The sequence below is a fragment of the Lipomyces tetrasporus genome (genome assembly GCF_029532465.1).
Source record: "Lipomyces tetrasporus strain NRRL Y-64009 chromosome Unknown POJ06scaffold_7, whole genome shotgun sequence".
Taxonomy (NCBI): Eukaryota; Fungi; Ascomycota; class Lipomycetes; order Lipomycetales; family Lipomycetaceae; genus Lipomyces; species Lipomyces tetrasporus.
In genome coordinates this window covers 1,022,335-1,039,342 of record NW_026611602.1, presented here as the reverse complement: position 1 = coordinate 1,039,342, position 17,008 = coordinate 1,022,335, and the positions used below count along the sequence as shown (strand labels likewise).

General features: G+C 46.5%; 9 protein-coding genes across 9 annotated transcripts; 4 read left to right on the top strand and 5 right to left on the bottom strand.

The window, feature by feature from the left end:
• Positions 1-2: 2 nt before the first annotated feature.
• POJ06DRAFT_256853 (RXT2-like protein) lies at positions 3-1,824 on the bottom strand. The gene is made up of 5 exons (XM_056188076.1): positions 1,652-1,824; positions 1,555-1,589; positions 1,345-1,469; positions 1,096-1,252; positions 3-1,043 (listed from the first exon to the last, which is right to left on the bottom strand). Exons 1-5 carry the CDS (start codon positions 1,681-1,683, stop codon positions 277-279), a joined length of 1,116 nt encoding a protein of 371 aa, XP_056042845.1. The 5' UTR covers positions 1,684-1,824; the 3' UTR covers positions 3-276.
• Positions 1,825-1,953: 129 nt separating this feature from the next.
• POJ06DRAFT_256852 (Gryzun, putative trafficking through golgi-domain-containing protein) lies at positions 1,954-6,385 on the top strand. Its single transcript, XM_056188075.1, has 9 exons — positions 1,954-2,129; positions 2,184-2,486; positions 2,547-3,019; positions 3,082-3,397; positions 3,450-4,137; positions 4,200-4,313; positions 4,365-4,790; positions 4,839-5,054; positions 5,110-6,385. The coding sequence occupies exons 2-9, from the start codon at positions 2,208-2,210 to the stop codon at positions 6,258-6,260; spliced, it is 3,663 nt and encodes a 1,220-aa protein (XP_056042844.1). The 5' UTR covers positions 1,954-2,129; positions 2,184-2,207; the 3' UTR covers positions 6,261-6,385.
• POJ06DRAFT_256848 (argininosuccinate synthase) lies at positions 6,386-8,047 on the bottom strand. Its single transcript, XM_056188074.1, has 3 exons — positions 7,752-8,047; positions 7,600-7,696; positions 6,386-7,551 (listed from the first exon to the last, which is right to left on the bottom strand). The coding sequence occupies exons 1-3, from the start codon at positions 7,909-7,911 to the stop codon at positions 6,525-6,527; spliced, it is 1,284 nt and encodes a 427-aa protein (XP_056042843.1). The 5' UTR covers positions 7,912-8,047; the 3' UTR covers positions 6,386-6,524.
• Positions 8,048-9,049: 1,002 nt separating this feature from the next.
• Positions 9,050-10,028, top strand: POJ06DRAFT_134242 (uncharacterized protein). The gene is made up of 2 exons (XM_056184422.1): positions 9,050-9,323; positions 9,375-10,028. The coding sequence occupies exons 1-2, from the start codon at positions 9,163-9,165 to the stop codon at positions 9,739-9,741; spliced, it is 528 nt and encodes a 175-aa protein (XP_056042842.1). The 5' UTR covers positions 9,050-9,162; the 3' UTR covers positions 9,742-10,028.
• Positions 10,029-10,991: 963 nt separating this feature from the next.
• Positions 10,992-11,736, bottom strand: POJ06DRAFT_256844 (uncharacterized protein). Its single transcript, XM_056188073.1, has one exon. The coding sequence runs from the start codon at positions 11,553-11,555 to the stop codon at positions 11,187-11,189; it is 369 nt and encodes a 122-aa protein (XP_056042841.1). The 5' UTR covers positions 11,556-11,736; the 3' UTR covers positions 10,992-11,186.
• A 126-nt stretch (positions 11,737-11,862) lies between these two features.
• On the top strand, positions 11,863-12,521 carry POJ06DRAFT_256842 (transcription initiation factor IID, 18kD subunit-domain-containing protein). Its single transcript, XM_056188072.1, has 3 exons — positions 11,863-11,978; positions 12,029-12,126; positions 12,187-12,521. The coding sequence occupies exons 1-3, from the start codon at positions 11,921-11,923 to the stop codon at positions 12,394-12,396; spliced, it is 366 nt and encodes a 121-aa protein (XP_056042840.1). The 5' UTR covers positions 11,863-11,920; the 3' UTR covers positions 12,397-12,521.
• POJ06DRAFT_256840 (uncharacterized protein) lies at positions 12,522-14,746 on the bottom strand. The gene has a single exon (XM_056188071.1). The coding sequence runs from the start codon at positions 14,435-14,437 to the stop codon at positions 12,596-12,598; it is 1,842 nt and encodes a 613-aa protein (XP_056042839.1). The 5' UTR covers positions 14,438-14,746; the 3' UTR covers positions 12,522-12,595.
• Positions 14,725-15,710, top strand: POJ06DRAFT_225015 (mitochondrial ribosomal protein S25-domain-containing protein). The gene is made up of 2 exons (XM_056185698.1): positions 14,725-15,283; positions 15,343-15,710. The coding sequence occupies exons 1-2, from the start codon at positions 14,919-14,921 to the stop codon at positions 15,656-15,658; spliced, it is 681 nt and encodes a 226-aa protein (XP_056042838.1). The 5' UTR covers positions 14,725-14,918; the 3' UTR covers positions 15,659-15,710.
• On the bottom strand, positions 15,534-17,008 carry POJ06DRAFT_134145 (putative methyltransferase-domain-containing protein). The gene is made up of 6 exons (XM_056184421.1): positions 16,511-17,008; positions 16,364-16,450; positions 16,067-16,307; positions 15,994-16,014; positions 15,911-15,940; positions 15,534-15,852 (listed from the first exon to the last, which is right to left on the bottom strand). Exons 1-6 carry the CDS (start codon positions 16,888-16,890, stop codon positions 15,769-15,771), a joined length of 843 nt encoding a protein of 280 aa, XP_056042837.1. The 5' UTR covers positions 16,891-17,008; the 3' UTR covers positions 15,534-15,768.

The following is a 17,008-nucleotide window of genomic DNA, read 5'->3' as shown; positions in this document are numbered from 1 at the left end:
CATGATGGCAACTCCAAAAGATTTTATTCATATTTACAGAAACTGCACTGCGATAATCCAAGATTATAAGATATAAATACATATGACAAATAGTTGCACAGTAGAGTAGACGACAACAACCTTCACGCTTTTGACACCATATACACCGGTACCATAATATGAACAAACCAGAATACCATTGATCCGCCTTGAGATATAAATACAAACTTAGCACCTCACATATACCATTACCACATACTAATTGAAGATAGTCAGTCTCTAGCAACGTCCCACGTTCTAGACAGCCTTAGCAGGTTCCTCGTCATCACTGATATCGCCACCAACTTCACGGCACCATTTGTAGACTTTGGCCCTAAATCTGTCGGCTCGTAAAAGACCAGATCTAATTTTATACAGAGACCTCACAAATTCTTCTCCTCGCTGAGCGGCCATCTGTGCAAGCTGCCGAGTCTCTTGAGCAACTTCAGGAGGGAAGCCAAAGTCACGATCCACCTCCAGCTTGGGCAACGCAAAGAAAGGTTCCAGCTCATTCGTGGCTTGAATCCGCGTGACACGACGAGTTATCGCTCTATTAGTCTCGTCGTCATCCCCATTTTCTTCTAGACTGGTCTCCTCAGGCTCAGGTCTGGATTTGGACTTGCCGTTGATGGCCGTAGCGTTCGGAAGGGCGTCAGTATCTTCGGATTCGTCAACTTCTGTCTTCACTCCATCAATTGTGCCATTCCACTTGCTCTTATGAATACCATTGCTCTTTTCCTTACTAGCAGCGTTGGGTTCTGACATATGTGGCTCTTCTGCAAGCGGGGTCTCGCCGTCGTGATCGTACAGTTCCGGAAGATGAAGGTTGTGATCCCTAATATAGGTTGGGTCGTCACCCAAAAAGGCAGCTAAAAGCCGGTTAATCTGCGTTAATTGCTTTTGTTCCGTGCAAATGAGGTCCAGAGCTCTCCGCGCAAGAGTTGAGAGTGTCGTACGAGTGTAAGCTCTTGAAATACCTGGATGGGTAGGCAACTCCGATGGATGTCCAATTGGTGACAAAATCGCTGTCAAGACATTAGTACTATCCACAACCTAAAAGCGCTTGCCATCAGTTACCTTCCAAGTCAATACCTGCGTAGGGGTCATCTTCGTCACAATTGCCCCCGTCTTCTCGGTCCTCATCATCCGCATATTCGTCGTCACTGAGATCCAATTCTCTATACGACCTTTTCAAGCTAACTACAGCCCGTCGTTTACTCGCATATTCAATAGTCTGCAGTCAATTGTCAGAAAATGTGTTGTCTTAAGACTATGCCCACCATCGCAGCTGGAGATAAGACCGCCCCAACGGGCAGGACAACTCACCTCGGGTCTTGACGCAGACTTATATGAGACTCCGAGCCTCCCTTCTTGAACGAATCTGGATTTTCTTTTTAACTTTCGCCCTCGATTGGAGCCCGCTGCTCCAATTGAAGAATCTGAGTCCGATGCTAGTGAAACCATTACCAGAGGTCTTTAGAAACCCCCAACACGAAGGCCAGTGACAGTAGAAATATGATCTGTCCGCAAACTTACCATCTTCTGGGCGTGCGAGCGCAGCCTTAAACCGCCTGTGAATTTTTAGCGGATGTCCTAACCTCTCGACCTGACTCATAGTTGCTTTGCTACTTACAGGATCTCGTCCGCAACGTGCTGGTCCACCATTTTAATTAACGGACAACCGAAAGCCAAGACAAATTCCTTCCTCTAATTTAAGCCAATCGTAGCCGACTGTGTAAACGACTGTGTAAACGAAAAGCGACAGAATACTGTGCTTTTGCTGCGATCACGTCTGCTCGTTGTGTGTGGTGAAAAGCACACCCGCCGCCGATTCGGGCGATCAGAGGTACAAACCTTATTTTTGTCGCGAAACAGAACCGCACTTACCCGGCATTTCTGAATATGCAGCTGGAGGTTACTATATGCACCCGTGGACACGCATGCCTGTCACGATTCATTTACAATTGTGTAGAATAAAGCAAATACGACAATCTAGTTTCAATCGACTGGGATGCTGAACTGCTCTTGCAAATTTTAAGCAGTCTTTAATATCCTCAGCCTCCGTGTGCACACTCTCCTTGTGGATGTCATCCTTAAATGATCCGCTCTAGGTGAGATTCTCTTCATTTCAATTTTATAAACATAATGAATGTTAATATGAGTAGACATTACAGCTGTTAGCTTTTGTCATGGATGTATATCCGCCTGAATATCTGTGCCATAACCTGCCGTTGATGCTAGTCAGCGGCCTCACGACCTCTCCTAGCAAAACGTCACAATCAGCATGGAATACTTCCAATCTTGACTCACCTCTTGGTTCGCCAAATGTCGACACTTCTTTTCCAAATGGACCGGAGTTGTTTAAAGCATTCACGGAGGGTGCCGAAGGAGGAGTCTGGGAGGAAAGCGCGGTCAAGGCGGAGCGCAAGGCCCATGCTCCGGTGTTTAGAGTCCTTGCCGTGGGAAACGTATGTTAGTCCAAGTAATAGTCTAGTTCGACCTCAATGCTAACAGGATCCTGACTGAAGGATTACCAATTGCCAGCTAAAAAATCGTCCCCGTTGTCGCCGGTGTCAGTCTCTTCATTTTCGTCCTCCGGACACAAGTCGCCAAGCTCACATTCCCCTCTATCACCGCTCTCTCCAGAATCTCCTTTGTTTCCGGATGGCATAATATCTCAGTTCTGGTTAAGGAAATATCGAAACGCACTGCCAGCTGTATTTGTGTATTTTCGCGAAATATTCATGGAATCAGACGACACTCAGAGCAAGGTCAGTCACGACAACGATTTGATCAAAGAACTGAGTGATTTGAAGAAGCAGTTTTCCGAGCGCAATGTGAAATTTGTGGCAGTAGTGGTGAGCCGAAGGAGCATATTACAAAGTATCGACTTAAATGATCGCATCAGCTATCTACGGAAAAATACCAGTCTAGATGCGAAATCTGGTTTGCTTTTCCTACCGCCGTGCTCGCCTCTAGAAATCCAAATTTTTGCAAAAGAGTATGTCATAATACTCTCCGTCTCTATAGTCTTTTCGCAACATACTGATAGATGAGCAATAGTCTAAAACAGGCGCTATATCCAATTGCATTAGATTTCTACTCCACACTTTTGAAGCACGCCCGACGGAAACGCGGTCGAAATGGAGGATCACAATCTCCACCTTTGCCTAGTAGCCAGCATCTGAGCGCCGCGGGATGGAATATCAGATACGAGTTTAAGCAAGCAGTATTTGCTGAATTTAGGCAAGAGAACGATGTCGCTATTAAATTGTACGGCATCGCCTACGAATCGTTGCTGGAATACTTTGACTCCATAGCAATCGATAGCCCACGATGGAACGAAGCCAGGATGATTTTGGACACTATGGCGTTCAAGGTTAGTTCTCCATGGTTACGCGTGTTATTTACTGCGACTAACTCGCATCCAGATTCTGAAATGCAATCTGTATCAAAATCAGCCCGTCATGGCCCAGAAAGTCTTCAATGTGCACATTGAAAGTGTATCGGCTCTCGTTGAGAAAAGGTTTTCGACGAAGGATATGTACAGCTACTTCGCATGGAAAGCTCAACAGTACTGGCTACTTGCTCAACTATTAGACTTAGCACCAGAAGACATCTCGCCTAAGTCTGTGCCGTTTACGGGAGTGAATAGTGCGATTGTTGGTCCAGACTTTCCCTCCGCCAATGTCTTGCACCATTCCGGTTTCCAATATCTGTGTGCAGCCAGATTGACTATGGAACGATGTCGGCGAACCGGAGATTCACTACCGCAGCATCTTGAATTGTATCTTGTTCCGCCACCGGAGCAAGAACAGAATTTTGATCACGCAGGACTAGTATTAAGCCTGTTGGAAACAGCATATGCGCGATTCAGTAAGGGCGACGGTTCACAGACAAGAATGCAAGCATACATTGCTCACGAGATCGCACATATACACTTCCAGAACGAAAATTATGTGGATGCATTAAAGTATTTCCATCTTTCGGAAAGTGAATACCGGCGAGAAAAGTGGTACACTATATTGGGTTCGATGATATCGGAAGCAATCGTTGCAGCTAGAAAGAGCGGAAACACATTGGAGCTGGTTAAATTACAATTTGAGAGCTTGTCTAGAGGTACGCATGCTGACTCTCTGGACTCTGTGTGGCTGCCAATCGTAGACTGACGTTCATAATAGAATTTGCTCCATGGAATTCTGGTCTAGCTAAAATTTCTGACTTTCTGGATGGATCTGAGTGTACAGGTGGAAAGCCAGAGTATACCCTGGATTCAGACAGTATTGTGTGTTTTGGTAAGTGGAAGAGTGTTCAAATTGCTAGAATGTAATCTGATTGCAATAAAGTTGAGGCACATTTTGCTTTCATGGCAGCTGAAGCTCACTTAGCGACCTCCGTAATCGGACAGCTAACCTTACGGTCGCAGCATTCGCCAGTTGTGGGCGCGGTCAAAATGTCATCTGTGCAACTAAACTTCACGGGAGGCTTGAAACCAATTTTAATAACACATGATGACTCCGTCTCTGGGTCCCGAGCGCAGAAATTAGAGCTAATGGATATGACCGACGAATATTGTGGCGCCAAAGCGTGCTTAGTACTCCAGCCCGGAGAAGTTCGAACCTTTGAGATGTCCCAGCCTCTTAAGATGTTGGGGACTTATACAGCATCCTCATTGATAGTAACATTTGAGGAGAGTTCGTTCACAGCTAAATTAGCGGTTAACTTAGAAACAGAGGCGTTCGAGGATGCATTGTCCAAATGGTGGATTGAGGGTAAGTACCCATATGTCCGAGTGAGACATCGTACTGACGAGTACCTAGATGATGGGAAGTTGTATTCCCAACGACTGACCTCATCGTCACCGCGATCAATTACGGTTATACCCAAGCAGTCGCATGTTGATATCGTCTCTGGATTGAAAGGGCCTGCTTATATTGGCGAAAAGCTCATAATACCGCTTACGATAACAAGTCGTGAGGACGAAGACTTGCAGCTGTCCGTCAAACTTAGGACTCAGGATGTGGAAGGGCAATTCGGTCAGTTCGTTGCATAGACTATTGTTCGTCCAGTTCTAACATCTAACTTCTCTAGAGGTTCCTACGACCTGGACTAGTGGTAGCACCCCATCAGACACTATTGAGCTCGGAACAGTTTCGCCTTCTTCCAGCGCGCAATGCCAGTTCTCTATCAGTATGCCAACAGATGCATGCGACTTGGTTGTTGACGTTACAGTTAGCTACCGACTTCTGTCTGAACCAGACATCAGCATTGTCAAGAACCATACAATTGACATACCAGTGATATTTCCATTCCAGGTGTCTTATGATCTCACACCCCGAATCTATCCACGTCGGTGGCCGAGTCCGTTTTTTGTATATAATCTCGAATCGCACAGTCCGCCAATTACAAAGCGGTGGTGTCTTTCGGCAGTAGTCGACGCAGTCGATTTACAACATCTTGAGATTCACGACTACAACTTCGATATTTCTAATGTTGTTGGTGTCGATTTCAAACTTCTAGAAGACGGACCAAGGGCCTTTCAGCGAGATGCTTCAAGTACAGATGCCTATCAACATAATTTCATCATTGATGTTACCAATAATGATCCCATGGAGAAACGTATTGCGACTGCCGATGCGAAACTCACTCTATCATGGCGAAGAACTAACATGGACACCGGTTCTGATGAGAAGGAATATAACAGCTTCACCATGCCGACCCTTAAGCTCACGTTTCCGCTGCTTGAACCTAGAGTACTCATGGATGTCCAGTCGACGTCTTCGGAGAACGTTCATTTGATGTATTTTATTGAAAATGCGACGAGCCATCTCCTCACCTTCTCTGTCACTCTCGACCTGAATAACGACATGTCGCTTTCCTATCCGATACGGCACCAGTTGCGACAGCAGTCACATTCAAAGGATTTTGATGACCACGACAATGCGCCAGTACGTGAGAAGGTGCCCTTACAAAATGCGAACTTTGCGTATGAAGGAGCAAAGCAGGTTGGTGTCAGAGTCTTGCCGTATAGCTCTCGTAGGCTTGACTTTGGACTGCTTCCTCTGGCCGTCACGTCTGGCTGGCAGCGTGTCCCTGCATTGCGAGTGTACGATACGCATTTCAAGAAGAGTCTCAGCGTTTTCCCAGCGAGTGAGAAGTTCAGGGTTGACTTCAAGACTGGGGCTGTATACGTGAACATTTCGTCGTCACCTGATGGTAATTCGGAGCTCAGTGAAAGGTAACACGGAAATATAATACGCAATGTAATACTCTTGGATTTGCATACTGGTGTTTTGTATCTGGCTGGAGTACATTGGACTCAGGTTAATGTAGGTAATCCGTGGAATAGCATACCTACTTGAGCGCACCCATTGTGAAAGATATATTATTACACAGCAGTAGTACATCACACATTCACTGTAGACTCCTCAACTCGTACACCTTGCGCCTGCTATTAAATTGTCCAGGCAAACAATATTTTTATGAAAAGATGCGATAATCTAAGACTAATACTCCTCGCCTCTCTCATGTTTTGCCCGGCCATACTTTTTAAGTCGGATGGCCTGCACAGCAATGAAGCCGGTAGCATCAGTTGGTTCGAACTCACCGATCTCATCCATGGACGATTCGTTGGGGTCATACAACTTCTCGGTCTCGCTCGATCGGCCAAGGATGATGAGGTTGCCCTTGTACACGGAGCATCTCACCTGACCGTTGACGTTCTTCTGGGAAGGAGGGATCATGGAGCGGACGTACTCGCACTCGGGAGTGAAGTACATACCATTGTAAAGCTGACGAGAGAAGGTGGTGGTGACGAACTGATCACGAATAGCACGGACTTCACGATCAAGGACAAGTCCTTCGAGATCAATGTGGGCCGACCGGAGGAGAGTGAGACCAGGTGTCTCATAGCAGCCGCGGGACTTGAGACCAATGAAACGGTTCTCCACAATGTCGATACGGCCCACACCATTACGACGGGCAATAGCGTTGGCCGTCAGGAAGAGATCAACGGGATCTGTGACCTCTTTGCCACCTTCGTAAATCAACTTGACAGGCAGGCCCTTCTCAAATACGATGGTAAACTCCTCTGGCTTGTCGGGCGCATCCTGTGGGTCGACAGTAAGTTTCCACATGTCCTTTGGAGGAGTAGTATCGGGATCTTCGAGAATACCAGCCTCGAAGGAGATATGGGCTAAGTTTTCGTCGGTACTCCATGGCTTGGCAGCAGTTTGCTGGACTGGGATACCCTTCTCGGCCGCATAGGCAAGAAGAGCACTGCGGCCGGCGAATCTGTTGAAGAACTCAGGCAGACGCCACGGGGTGATGCACTTGATATTAGGCTGGAGAGCGTAGAATGAAAGCTCAAAGCGGACCTGGTCGTTACCCTTACCAGTACAGCCATGGGTAACAGCAAAGCAGCCTTCCTCCTGGGCAACTTTAATCTGAGCTCGAGCAATAACTGGTCGTGCCAAAGAGGTACCAAGAAGGTAGACGTTCTCGTAGATAGCGTTAGCCTGGATGGCAGGGAAGCTATTTTGCGTTAGTTCTGCAAGCTAGAAGTAACGACAATTGACATACCAGAGCTCCTCAACAAACTCCCGACGGACATCCACCAAGACGTACTTGCTAGCACCGATCTTGAGTGCCTTAGCACGGGCAGCCTCGAAATCCTCCTCTAATCTGGTTAGCAAATAGCTAGTCCAACAGCCAGTCGCATTTTCCTGACATACCCTGGCCAATGTTAGCCATGAAGGCAATCACCTCATATCCCTGCTCAAGGAGCCATGCGAGAATGACGGAGGTGTCGAGGCCACCAGAGTAGGCGAGGCAAACTTTTCCTTTTGATGACATAGTGTTTGTTGTTTTAGTTGATCTAATCCTAGTTAGCATTCGAGAGACAGTCCGTACAGAGTTCTCGTTGACCCGCCAGCCAAACAGAGCAATAATGCACTAGATATACTGCACAGTAGAATTATATACGTACGTGGATCACAGTTGAAGGAAAAGTGAAGTATTGAGTCAGACTGGCGGATTTTTTTTTCAGTGAGTCAATCCCCGACGCGTGCACGCGTGACAGCAATTCCCTTACCCTACGACCGTTCGGAAAATAATCGATAAGCAACTTATACACGGCTTCCGCTCGCTCAGAGATAATATACGGATAATAATATACAGCGTTCTTAGTCAACATGGAAGCACTTTGATGTTCTATACCGTTGACGTGATTATACGGCTCTTACTGACTCTCGGGAGCACGAGGACCACCCTCTCCCAAGGTTTGCACGGTTATAGGCGGGTTCTTGTGATATCAATGATTCGTACATAAGGATATGTCGCCAACGAATCGAGCCGCTGCAGCAGAATAAGCATGTTAATTGCAATTGAGCGGTTTAGGTAGAGCAGAATGTAAACAAACCATACGGCCGCATTCACGTGTGGAGTGTGGTTAAATTTGTGCCCTGCTGCTGGATGGTGGTTGTTCGTGACCGCGGAAATATTTAAATTTGGGCGTCTATTCCCATGCATTCTTGATCCCTTCTATTTCCACATCTTGTTTTCTTTGGTGTTGGGCCGATAACTGGCTGTGGCCGACCCATATGTAGGGATTAAAGAAATATTCATTGCGCCGTATGCAGTTGCGCCTTAACAATGTGATTCTTAACTGGATTTACGGCCTGTACATATAACTCGGGTATCATAGCAGGCGTCTGCAACGCAGCACCAGGTGAGGGCAATGACAGCGAACCGGGTAAGTCACTCACGTGCCGGAGCAAAGCCGGGTAAGTACCAAAAACCATCACCAAAAGTTTGGTTGGTGATTTTAATAAAATTAGTAGCAATGGAATCAGAAAAATCAGGCAGTTCGAATGTTATACTTATTTCTATTCGTTATGACGAGGGAGCGACACAGTGAGCGACTACAATTACTGGCCAGTGAGGTCAGGGTCAGGGAATATTAAATATTCATTGCGCCGTAAGCCCGTAACAGACATTTAAAACCACTTGGTCTTGGTGCCATTCACTACACCTTTGCCTCAACCCCGCCAACTTATTTGCCCTCTTATTTATTATATTTAACGCGGTCTTTTTTTTCTTTCCATTGGTCTCCATCAGCCTGTTACCTTTTCTTACGTGGATAATATGCTAGATCATCGATATGATTCATCCGACGGTTCCGCAGATTGTGCCGATGAAGTGGCTAAGCCGGGCAAAGTCAAGTGGTTCACGGTCAAAATCAATTGGCGCAGTTACAGAATTGGTGGTGTGAACAAAGCAGTCAAGTCAATGTTTTTCCTGATATTGTGTGTCTTGCTATATTGCCTCATATTTGTGCTACCGCTAAATAGGAGTAGCAAGCATATTGGTGATATAGGAAAAGTAGTAGTACCGATATTTAGGAAGAGGTGGATAAAAACATTTTTGATAGGCGCCGGAGTTGCAGCGTTGATTACGATTGCTACCGGAGCAACTGTATTCACGGTGGCTGCATGCAAAGCATCATTGGCAGCTGCATTCATAGGTGCTCCGGTATGGCCGGCAATGTCGCTGGCATGTGTAGGTAGTGCAGCTGTCACAGTAGTGTCTACTGCAACTGCCAGTGGTTTATATACATATGGAAGTAGCCAAGGTTGGGTATTTGGGTCAAATGGCGCTTCAATAGGCAACTGTGCTTTGAACGGAAACTGTACCATTACTATAACAGAACAATATTCAACATGACTGGGACTTACGAGACTCAGTTATGGACCAATACTACGAACAACTCCATGGGATAGATGCGAATATAACGAATGTTTTCAAGCATTTCAGTCACAACTCACAACGCGACACTGAATGAGTCCCTGTCAAACTTATCATCTTTGGTAATAAAGCGAGCAGGTGTAACTGTCGCAGTCCTTACAGAAAGGGACGAGGTCCGTGATCGAATAGAAGGCTTTATACAGTTTTCGTACTCACGTCATTAACAAACGGAATGATATGTTAGCGTCTTGGATGTCTTACACCGGGTACGGTGAAAATATGCAAGAAGGATCATATTATGAAGAGCCGTTGGATGAAGAAACGAATCACGACAAGACTGAAGATGCGGACGATTATTTTGTTAAAGAAAATAAACAATATCACGACAAATTTTGCTTAGGATTGTCGCCACAGGCCGACAGTGTTGATGTTGACTCAATAATAGTTGGTAAAATCTACGTTGACGCGTACGGGGGGTTAGATGGTGAATGTCAAAACGGCTGATAGCCATTAGTCCGGACTGAGTACAACTAGGGTTCAGTCAGCTGGAGAAATGTCTAATGGGAGGGTCGATGTAGTTGGAATTGTTTTTTTTAATTTGTCTTGCTTACGTACTTTGTTATTTATCGCTTTCTTGTTTCGTTTTGTTGCCCCTGAAGTCCAGGACTGGGAGAGTGCGACATGTCCCCAAGCTCACCCTTTTTTAAGGCGGTGTTATTTTACAAGCTGCTTACAGACATGTACTGGCGAAAAAGGGGACAAAAAAGAGCATAAAATTCAAATACGCCAAAAAAAGAAAACAAAAAAAGTGAATGAAAGAAAACAAGAAGAGATTCAGGGTTAGGTTTCAAGGCATTGGCTTAAAGGTTAAACATCAGCCAATGTTGGTCATAGCTGTAATGGCTCAGCCGTTTGGAAGTGGGTTAATCTCTATGGATGCTGTTCGCGTGCGGCTTGTCCTACATGCTACATGGTTTTGTCCGGTTCGAATCCTGTGGTTGGCGGTATTTTCGTGAGATACGGGTAACCTGTCTTCGCGTCCGCTCTAAGACATTGATTACACTTGAGTAGAGCAATCTAGCAGAGAAATCTTTGCCTCGGGATGGCGACACGGGTCACAAGGTTGTGTATTGAACGGTGACTGGGGATGCGATAACCTGCAACTGAATATCTATTTTTTTTTAGCGTTGCATTATTACGATCGCTGTATTAATTCCTGAACCCAGAATCTAAAGATAACTCTTGTACATTATAATTAACTGCACTATATACAACTACTTATACAACATGGCACTGAAATCCTTGCTATTAGTACCAGATGAAGCTGTTGCTACCAAGATACCAAACTCCTAAAACGTGCATGTAATGTAGCAAATGATCGCCAATCGCCACCTCCATCATTTGTCGCCCACTCCTCTTCACTCTCATATCTTCTGTAAGTAATCAATGATCACCCGCGAAGCGTACCCCAGATCGCGACTTGCATCCTCGACGCCGCGGTTCATGACCCAAACAGCAGCTGCCGCACCTGCGGTTAACAGCGTGACTTTCAGCGCCATAGCAACGACTCCATACATCATTCTAGCCATTTGATTGAGCACCAGTAGTGATAGCCATAATATGACCAATAGCAGCACTACCGAGATCAGATCAGGTTCTGCGGTTGTGAGCGATAGTAGCGGTGGTCCCAGAAGCTGCTGTGCATGGGCGAATAATGTCTTGCCATGCCTTACCGTTGCAGATACATATGGAGATAGTTGCGCTAGTATGGCCAGAACACCGGAAGAGGACATTTTGTGAATTTGAAGTCGATTTATGGATGTGAGATGAATCGAATAGAAGAACGCGCCGAAGGCGTTCAAAAGTTAGCACCCACCGGTAATAACCTTGCTCCAATGTAATTATTGATGTAAGCTGAGAACAGTCACGACGACCATTTAATTAGCCAGCTGTTATATGAAGGACGAACTGACCTCGTGGTCAAGAAACAATCCGCATCAATTCCCACGGGCGTCACCTTACCTCAGAGTGACGCCGGGTAACACTCGACTCTGACATAATTCGAAGTTGGACTTACCCAAGGATATTGTCACTCTCCCAGCTCCACCTACGACTGTCAGATTACGGGGTCGTCGTGTTGGCCTTCACTACCGTGACGATGGCTACAGAGGGAATCTCACGCAAACGAAAGAGACCAAATCTCTTCTCCAACGATGGTATGTCGAAACACTGTCCGCTGAATGCCCACGTCAGCTAATCAGTCTAGTGCGAGCGTTGATGTATGCATTCGGAGACGTTCCAAATCCTGAACGCGAGTCGATAGCCGTCCTCGAGGATATTTTAACAGATTATATAGTTGATATGGTAAGTATTGGCAGGTTTCGATGACAGGAGATTATGGCTTATTAATGTCGATCATTGTAGTGTCACGAAGCAGCTCGGATGGCTCGGACCACGAATAGAAATAAAGTCAAAGTAGACGACTTCAAATTCGCGTTACGACGGGATTACAGGAAACTTGGACGAGTGGAGGAATTGCAGCGCCTATCTAAGGAGATTCACGAAGCACGAAAGACATTCGACGATTCGGAAGGAAAGTCATTGTCGAAGAGTCATGGCGACAAAGACAAATGAAATGGTTGACCATTATGATAAGATATCGCGTTTGTACAATAGGCGTTACTGGGTTCAGGAACTCATTGATATATGTAAATACATGCATGCACAATAAATCCATAAATATGTATATACATATAGTAACACCCGTCAATGCAATCCCCAAACAATATGTACATATTTACTATAAAACAAAACCGAACACCGACCGTAGACATTATGCAAGAATACGAAAGTACGGCACCCGTCTCTTCAGAGGTGGCTTCTTCATGAACTGGGCTCGTTTGCTCAGCCGGATGTATTCCTCTGCATCCTGCATAACCCGAGCTATTTTCCCACTCACGCTTTCTGCCGTGCCGCCTTCGTCAATGAATTTCTGTACTAACCGATCTTTGACGGCAGCCAACTTAATAAAGTCGAGTGAAGCCACTGCGTATGCGCGGAGAGCCCAGACAGTCATCTGGCGAACCAACAGCTTGTCCTCCTCCTTGTCACGTAGCAATGTCTCCAGGAGATTCTCCAATCTCGCGAGAGTCCACTCTGATCCCGGATAGCCGCCGTGAATATAAAAGCCTTTAAGAAACAATATATATGCGCGCCTCCGAGAGAGATTAAACCCGTCCATCCGGTTAATCGTTTCGACCAGCGACTCGTAGTCGCCAATAGATGCATAGTAACTAAGCAGTGGATGATATGTTGTATCTCGCGGAGCGATGGCCACTGTATCTTCAGGATCCGGAATTTCGTCGTCTCGAAATTGTAATCGATGGCGTAGTCGATTTCTTGCCAGTCTCTTCAAATTCCCGGCGGAAAATCTCAATTGCTTTTTGGACAATCGCGGCGAAGTCCATCCCTCTTCTGCCGCTCGCATCTCAATAAACCGGGTCAGACTCTCCGCACCTGCAATATCGCGGCATCGCACCAGCGCAGCTATCATGGCTTCGAGTACGACAATATCTGCGATCTGCTCCGACTGGATGAACTTCTCGTATAAAACTTGCAAGGCTCCCTTGTTGCCAAGCTTTGAATAATAAGTCATCAAATTGACATATGTGAATCTATCTGGAGCGATTCTCCGCAGGCGCATTTCCTCCACAATCGCAGCCATTGCTCCAAAATCATTTGCGGCTATCACTGCCGTCATTAGGACATTGAATGCGGACGCCTCGCATGCAATGATTCCTTGGATCTCCATTTCCCTGAATTTGTTGAAGGTGCGCGTGACCACCGAAGCACGGTTATGTTTTTGAGCGCAGTGGCACACAAGTGACAACTCAACGACATTCTCCCTGTAGGATACAGGCAATCCGACTGCCTTTAGGTCGTTCAATACTGTTGAGTAATGTTCTAGGTATATTTCATCATTCTTGACCGCTGCAGCGTAGTTCGACAGTAGAAACTCTAAGTGCGCCGCTCTGATGTGGAGCGGCCGCGGTTCCGGCATCTGCATATATTGCGCAAACATTTTTGTCATTGCCTCCTTTGAAAAGGAAAATATGCGCGCTTGCACTAGGGACTGATAGAATGGCCTGTAAAGGCTGCTCGCAACCTCGCTGAAAGTGTGCAGTTTTGATCGTCGAATCCAAGTTTCAGCATGGTCTGTGGCCATGTAGTCAATTGAGTGTCCGTCAAGCCAGCCGACTTCTCGTATTCGCACGTTCGCTAATAACCATTGCGAGATTGCCGTCCGTGATTGCAAAAATTCACGGTCTGCATATTCTCGATGGTTTTCCTTTCTGCCACCGCTATATGGCGCGCCATGATTGCCGTCGGAACCATAAATCATCGACTCCACTTCGTCTGTCTCGCTCTCTAAGTCGTCTTGGTAATTCAAGCGATCATCCTGAGCAATGTCCTCTGTAGTGTCTTCTTCGGCATAGTAACTCTCCGCAGGCTCACGCTCAGCAATGCCCGCCATAGAATGATTACTCAATGCCGAATGACTAATCCGCATCCATCGTTCACAAAACACTGGCGGCCGCCATCGCGCCCGAGGTCGCACGCGCGAGACTATCGGAAGGACAGATCGAACGGCACTTTTTTGCCCTCGAGTCCACATTGAATCACGCCGTGCCGTACGCTCTTTATAGAGCCAATCAAAACTCCGTCGTCAGGATCGCTTTGTGAGACTTGTGATGTTGCTAGAGCTGGGCCGTGAAATTTTTACAGTGATTTTGAACCGGGTGTGAAGACCATAGTTGCTCGGGCTCGTAGTTCCTGGAATTGCAATCACAGTTGAAGTACTGCACCGAGCGCAAATAGTGTAGCAGTATGCCAGCTAACAAATATTCTGTGCGAAACAGGAATTGAAGGAACGTAAACCTGTGGATGTAGTGCTGGTGTGTTTATACATTAAATTCGATCAGTCGACGCTCGACGCCATACAGAAAATCCGCCGCACGTTTCTATGCCCAATATCTGACCCGCTATTCCGACTGGCAACGAAATTTATTCCTGAGCACAATTCGAATTGTCGCGCGACAAGTCACGGCTTTCTGGTGTCCCAGTACTTCGTCAATTTTGTCAGAGAATATAGCAGTATGAAGCCCCAATCCGACGTCTTCGAAATTATCAAGCGTACGTCTCGCCTTCTACAGACCGGTGTTGTCAAAGGAGAGCCAGCATGGTTCAAAGCCGTGCTAGCACACCCTCCGTCGACCTCGGACACCGTCCAGAGAGTGAACATCGTCCAGCTACGACAAAAGCACCCACACCTGAGTGTCAAAAAGCTGATGAAGCCAATGGAAATCGTGTATCCTGAGGACCGGATCCGGAAGCTATTTTACAGACAGCATCCATGGGAATTGACCCGACCGCGAATTTTGGTCGAGCATGATGCGTTGGATTTTCAGCGGTGTGATTGGAGTAAGATAGAGCAGGATTATAAGGCATTGGATGGCGAAAGGTTGGTATTGTTATGATTCAAGGTGAATTGTGCGCAGTTTGTGCTAACGAGATGAATAGCGTTGTTCAACGGTCACTGTGGTTAATGCGGAACAAAGAACTATCACAGGACGAGGCTTATGATATTGCGCGAAAGGAGTTTTATTCGCTGCGAGTGAAGGAGACTATTGAGCGGCAAACAGCCGAGGAGGAAGCTCGTATGTTTGGTGCTGTCTTCTCAAAGTCTTACAACCAGCGCGGTTTAGAGAATGAAGCCGAGTCACTTGAGGAGTGGAAGACTAGAGCACAGACCGTGACCAAGAGGATGCAGTCACGATTTGGCATGGCCGGTGATGAAGAAGAGGTGTCCAGTCCGGCGGGCGAAGGGGGGTTGTGATTCGCCGTGTCAATCTGTTGTATATACTTGAAATGCTACGCTGAATAGACAAATGTATTATAGAAAGGGTTCTTACTATACGATCTATCTTTGGATATGCACATCGTCTATCACCGCCTTAAGGTCTTGCGGATGAGCCTATAGAGAAAAACAGTGTTGCGCGAGAACTCCTTGTACTCGTCGTAGTCCTTGATCTATTATAGCAGGGGATTGTTAGTAACGTTTTTATTGGACTACAATTAGAACTCTCACTTCCTCTATCCGAAAGCTCCTCTTGATAGACTACAACAAGAATTGTTAGCGCCGTTGCAAAAATGCGCGTTCGATCGTCCTACCTGAAAGAATCGGTTGTCCGCCTAGCGAGAGCTGTTAGCCATGGTATCTACGATGTAGAGACCAACTGCTTACCTTGCGCCTCCTCTTGTAGCTCATTAGCACCAGGGTATTATCGCCAGTCAAATCCAGTAACGTCTTCTCCAACAACGGAAACGCAGGCTCAAAATATACACAGTCCGCAGCTAATATTACGTCTGGACACGGGTTAATGTAATTGTCTGGCAAATCAGTTCCCCAGTCCAGCACCTCAGCAGAGACAGTTTCTTCTAGCTGATTCAATTCGATGTTGTCTTCCATTAGGCTCAGCATGTTACTTTTCAATATGTGAGTGAATACTGAATGTCAGCGTACGAGGAGCCATAAACTTACGCTTGGTCAGTAACCACAATATCCAGTCCCGCATCTTCGACTGCACAATCCTTTGTGGCCAAGCTATACGCTTTGCCCATCGCAAGTCTAGGGCATATTATTAGTCCGGGCACTTATCCTCGTTTCCCAAGATTCTCATTTGCATACCCAACCAACCCAGTCCCGCTGCCCAACTCAATAATCTTTATCTTTCGCTTAGCTGACTCCTTCCACAAAGCCTCGTGCGCGAGGTATGTTTCGTTGTCCCTAGCACTAATCAAATACCGCGACAGCAACTCTCCCGCCGGCCACACCTTCCCTCCACATCCCGCTGCTCCACCGTCGTGTTTAATTTTCACGATAGTGCCGTTCAGAGTGACTTCGAGGATCCCAGCCTGTGAGGTCGCATAGTCTACACCGGCAAACTTGGTCACGTCTTCCGCGAGCGGGATAAGATCTGTAGCGAGCAGGAGCGAATGGAGGGGGTCGTCTGACTCGCTATCGGATGGTGTCGCTGGCAGTGAGCTGGTTATTAAACTTGGCGGCATGTTAGGCTATATTATATAACGAAGTCGACAATGCGAAATCATATGATGGTGCGTTTGCTGCAGCTGTGGAATGGTGGCATTTCTTGTTGGGTCGGGCTTTTCAATAGCGAGGAAGTTT

What these genes read in the sequence shown, in the direction of transcription:
- POJ06DRAFT_256853 (XM_056188076.1), bottom strand. Translation starts at nt 1,683, where the DNA reads ATGGTGGACCAGCACGTTGCGGACGAGATCCT. An exon ending in CACGTTGCGGACGAGATCCT is followed by an intron (nt 1,590 to 1,651) that starts GTAAGTAGCAAA and finishes AAAAATTCACAG; the next exon opens with GCGGTTTAAGGCTGCGCTCG. An exon ending in AGTCTGCGTCAAGACCCGAG is followed by an intron (nt 1,253 to 1,344) that starts GTGAGTTGTCCT and finishes AATTGACTGCAG; the next exon opens with ACTATTGAATATGCGAGTAA.
- POJ06DRAFT_256852 (XM_056188075.1), top strand. Translation starts at nt 2,208, where the DNA reads ATGGATGTATATCCGCCTGAATATCTGTGCCATAACCTGCCGTTGATG. An exon ending in ATTTGAGAGCTTGTCTAGAG is followed by an intron (nt 4,138 to 4,199) that starts GTACGCATGCTG and finishes CGTTCATAATAG; the next exon opens with AATTTGCTCCATGGAATTCT. An exon ending in GTCCAAATGGTGGATTGAGG is followed by an intron (nt 4,791 to 4,838) that starts GTAAGTACCCAT and finishes ACGAGTACCTAG; the next exon opens with ATGATGGGAAGTTGTATTCC.
- POJ06DRAFT_256848 (XM_056188074.1), bottom strand. Translation starts at nt 7,911, where the DNA reads ATGCTAACTAGGATTAGATCAACTAAAACAACAAACACTATGTCATCA. An exon ending in CATGGCTAACATTGGCCAGG is followed by an intron (nt 7,697 to 7,751) that starts GTATGTCAGGAA and finishes TAACCAGATTAG; the next exon opens with AGGAGGATTTCGAGGCTGCC. An exon ending in GAGTTTGTTGAGGAGCTCTG is followed by an intron (nt 7,552 to 7,599) that starts GTATGTCAATTG and finishes AACGCAAAATAG; the next exon opens with CTTCCCTGCCATCCAGGCTA.
- POJ06DRAFT_134242 (XM_056184422.1), top strand. Translation starts at nt 9,163, where the DNA reads ATGCTAGATCATCGATATGATTCATCCGACGGTTCCGCAGATTGTGCC. An exon ending in TCAATGTTTTTCCTGATATT is followed by an intron (nt 9,324 to 9,374) that starts GTGTGTCTTGCT and finishes AAATAGGAGTAG; the next exon opens with CAAGCATATTGGTGATATAG.
- POJ06DRAFT_256844 (XM_056188073.1), bottom strand. Translation starts at nt 11,555, where the DNA reads ATGTCCTCTTCCGGTGTTCTGGCCATACTAGCGCAACTATCTCCATAT.
- POJ06DRAFT_256842 (XM_056188072.1), top strand. Translation starts at nt 11,921, where the DNA reads ATGGCTACAGAGGGAATCTCACGCAAACGAAAGAGACCAAATCTCTTC. An exon ending in AAATCTCTTCTCCAACGATG is followed by an intron (nt 11,979 to 12,028) that starts GTATGTCGAAAC and finishes TAATCAGTCTAG; the next exon opens with TGCGAGCGTTGATGTATGCA. An exon ending in CAGATTATATAGTTGATATG is followed by an intron (nt 12,127 to 12,186) that starts GTAAGTATTGGC and finishes CGATCATTGTAG; the next exon opens with TGTCACGAAGCAGCTCGGAT.
- POJ06DRAFT_256840 (XM_056188071.1), bottom strand. Translation starts at nt 14,437, where the DNA reads ATGTGGACTCGAGGGCAAAAAAGTGCCGTTCGATCTGTCCTTCCGATA.
- POJ06DRAFT_225015 (XM_056185698.1), top strand. Translation starts at nt 14,919, where the DNA reads ATGAAGCCCCAATCCGACGTCTTCGAAATTATCAAGCGTACGTCTCGC. An exon ending in AAGGCATTGGATGGCGAAAG is followed by an intron (nt 15,284 to 15,342) that starts GTTGGTATTGTT and finishes CGAGATGAATAG; the next exon opens with CGTTGTTCAACGGTCACTGT.
- POJ06DRAFT_134145 (XM_056184421.1), bottom strand. Translation starts at nt 16,890, where the DNA reads ATGCCGCCAAGTTTAATAACCAGCTCACTGCCAGCGACACCATCCGAT. An exon ending in AGCGGGACTGGGTTGGTTGG is followed by an intron (nt 16,451 to 16,510) that starts GTATGCAAATGA and finishes AATATGCCCTAG; the next exon opens with ACTTGCGATGGGCAAAGCGT. An exon ending in ATTGTGGTTACTGACCAAGC is followed by an intron (nt 16,308 to 16,363) that starts GTAAGTTTATGG and finishes CATATTGAAAAG; the next exon opens with TAACATGCTGAGCCTAATGG.